Here is a 3627-nt window from a genome sequence, read left to right as displayed (position 1 = left end):
GACCATTTGGAAGACTCCTTTTCTCTGTCAACATGAATTGAAGCTGGAAATTGCCAGAGATATCTGATAAAACATCAGGAGGATCATAGTTAAGCCTTGTCATTGAAACAATATCGTATTCTGTTTTGTTGATGATGATGATGATGATGATAATGATGATGATGATGATCAAGAAATAAATTATGTTTGAAGTCTGGAACCGGTACATAATGAACTGTCTTTTCAAAATATTCCCATTCATTATTATTTTCAGATGCCCTTGGCGATGCAGTCTTGCACTGCTCCAGGAATGTTAGAAATGTTCCATAATAACAATGCTCTGATGGAACAGATAATGAAGTGCCTGGAGGCATACTTAGATTCAAAGAGAGTCATATTTCCACGGTTTTACTTCATATCAGATAAGGAACTTCTGGAAATTTTGGCACAGGTAATGTGCGTAAAACTAATTCCATGGACCTGAGTCCTTCTTGAGAAGCTGCCAGTTGTGTAGCTACTTAAGAATTTCCCAACCTTTTATGGAACCTCAAGGTTCATTACTGTGTTCACAAGAGCCTTCCACTGGTCTCTATCCTGAGCCAGATCAATCCAGTCCATACCACCCCATCCTATATTTTTAAGATCTATTTTAATATTATCCTCCAACCTACGTTTTATCTTCCTAATAGTCACTTTCATTATGGCTTTCCCACTAAATTCTTATATACATTCCTCTCCTCCTCCCATGCTACATGCCCTGCCCATGTCATCCTCCTTGACTTGATCATTCTAATTACACTTGGCGAAGAGTACAAGTTATGAAGCTCCTTATTATGCAATTTTCTCCAACCTCTTCATTTCTCTTCATTTCAAATAAATATGCATATAGAAATTTTAATATTAATATCTTCTTTTTATGGCTAAAATGGTGTAACTCTCACTTATTGTATCTTGATTTTATTGACTCTTTTTTTGTAGTATTCTTAAGTTCCATTACCACAAAGTAAAATAGATGCACTCACAGTTATACATAATTTAAGATGGGATGAACTTAAAAGTATATACAGTATGCGCCAAAAATTCAGTACTGAAACTTGTGCATCTCGAATGCGGATGTGCATTTGTCGATGGGGCATATCTGCAGTTGTTGGAAATGGGTCTCTCAACGAAGGAAAAAGTATTCACAGTTGAGTATTATTTCTGCTCATACAGAAGTGGTCAACAGACAACTCGCTTCCTTGGTTTTGAGCAGCCAGATGCATCGTTCAGAAACCGCTACATAATACACATGTGACAATATGGAATGCCATCTCAGCACACAGTATATTAGGCCCCTACTTCATTGAGGATGAGGAAGGCAATGCTCTTACCATCACCCAAGAATTCTACAGGGACATGGTGATCGGACCATTTCTTCAGGATTTTAGAAGGTTCTTTCATGCAAGGGGCCTTCACATGAATAGAGAATGGTATCAACAGGACGTCTTTTCGTTTCAGTACTGACTTTTTTAGCACATACTGTAGTTTGTTTTGTGGTGATAGAAAAACATACACACTTCCCATGTGTCTTCAATGTTAGAAGTATTCTCTTTGCACTTCTGTTTGTTCTGACAAAGGATCCCCATGATGTACAGCCTTACCTTCATAAATGTTTTGATGCTATTGATGCACTGGAGTTCGGAAGTTTTTCAATGAGGGCACAAGAAGGAGCTGAACTAGAACAGGACAGAACAGGAGGACAGGAAGAAGATACTACTGCACCTGAAATTAAGAAAGCTATGAATATTCATACCTCTGTTATTACTGCTATGATTTCAGCAGCAGGAGAGAAAGTAGGACTTGGAAAAGTAAGCATAAGCTGAGTACCATATTTTACAGGTTATCAGTTATGCTTTTCATGAGGCAAGAAAAGCCTTGCAAAGCAGTAAGTCTGTCTGTTTTTCCGGCCATAACTTTCTATAAGTTTTTGTTTTCATTAGAATACCTTTATTGTCCTCAGTATAAAGATGAAACCACTGAGGATGACTCTGAAACAAAGTTTTAAACTCACTTCCCTCAAGATCACCAACATGTCAATACAAACATCTTTAAAATGGAACAGGCTCAGCGGTGTGTATCATTCTATGAAATGCATTAAATTTTCTTGGAGGGTGAGCCATGACATGATTGAAATGAAAACCTAAGTTTCAGAGACTTGTCTCCACCATCATGGAATTCTCCAAAACACTGGCATTTAACTATCATGAAGTAGCTGATGGCTGGAAGGATTTTATTTCATTTGTTAGCTGTGAAAATTTCAAATGATACATATAAAATATTACAGGATATTGTATTAAATCATATTTGGCATACTGGAAGCAAGTTGTTGAAATAAGTTGTGATGGCAAAAAATATATATCAGCTCCAAGGGAAATTAAATATGGAGTACCACAGGGTTCAGTGCTTGGGCCATTATTATTTTTATTATACATAAATGATCTGCCTTTGAATATCAAAGAGGCGAGGATAGTTTTGTTTGCAGATGATATAAATATTTTGGTAACAGCTGAAAAGGAACATATCCTGCAGCAAAAGATAAATAAAGTCATGAACGAGTTATATGGATGGTTCAATGCAAATAATCTTATACTGAATGCTGAGAAAACAATAGCAATGACATTTCATAATAGACAAGAAAGAGATTTGATAAAACCTCAAATCAAATTTGGCAAAATGGAGATCTCCTATAAATGTGAAACGAAATTTCTAGGTATACATATTGGTGAACATATGGAGTGGAAAGCACATATGATGTTCTTAAGCACAAAACTTCTTAAAGCCTGTTACATGATAAAATCCCTTAGGGATGTAACAAGCCGACAGGTTATTAGGAGTATTTACTTTGCTCACTTCCATGCTTATTTGAAGTATGGTTTAATTTTCTGGGGTAGCGACCCAAAAAGTAAAATTATATTTAAATTGCACAAACAAATTGTTAGAATAATTAGTGGTGTGAGTAGATTAGCATCATGTAGACAACTCTTTAAGGATTTAAACCTACTTCCACTACCTTGTATGTATATATTTGGAACAGTATGCCATGTTAAACTACATTTAGAAAAGTTTGAACAAAATAACATAGTTCATAATCACAATACACGCCAGAAGTTAAATCTCCATGCTCAGTTTTGCAGAACAAATGCCTATAAGAAAGGAGTACTGAACATGGGAATAAAATTATACAATAAAATACCAAATAAAATCAGGGAGATAGAAAAAATGAGACAGTTTAACTCTTTGACTGGCACGGGCGTGTTTTAACGCCCAGACGATGCCAGCCGTTCCCTGGCGTTGGCGTGTTTTACCGCTTTGACAATTTCTTCCCTTCTTTGCTCTCTTGGCACTCATCAACCAAAGACATATATATGATAGTTTTTGTGCATGTTTGTAAAGAACCCTTGTAAACTTTGTGGGGGTCTATATTACTGTCAGAACCCTCTGAGAAGGAAAAGGTCAGAAAATATTTCACATTCATTCAGTTTTACCATGGCTTCTTGCAGCAATTGTCTTCGTGTTCCTACAGACCAGCTGGAAAATGTTGTGACCGAGATTTGTTGCGATGAAATAATGATTCCTGAATTAGATGAAGTTTTTAGTGACAATAATACA

The 3627-nt window shown here is 36.2% G+C and overlaps 1 protein-coding gene across 1 annotated transcript in view; it reads left to right on the top strand.

Moving 5' to 3' along the window:
- The window catches only part of LOC111866951 (dynein heavy chain 6, axonemal), a 106451-nt gene that overhangs the window by 30198 nt on the left and 72626 nt on the right, over positions 1-3627 (top strand). Inside the window, exons 18-19 of the mRNA XM_033752524.1 lie at positions 254-439; positions 1596-1826. Of these exons, the coding sequence (XP_033608415.1) occupies positions 254-439; positions 1596-1826 (417 nt within the window). The remainder of the gene's footprint in view (positions 1-253; positions 440-1595; positions 1827-3627) is intronic.

This window comes from Cryptotermes secundus, unplaced genomic scaffold (genome assembly GCF_002891405.2).
Source record: "Cryptotermes secundus unplaced genomic scaffold, Csec_1.0 scaffold42, whole genome shotgun sequence".
NCBI classification, from domain to species: domain Eukaryota; kingdom Metazoa; phylum Arthropoda; class Insecta; order Blattodea; family Kalotermitidae; genus Cryptotermes; species Cryptotermes secundus.
The sequence above is the reverse complement of the archived record's forward strand: the minus strand, read 5'-3'. Positions and strand labels throughout refer to the sequence as shown.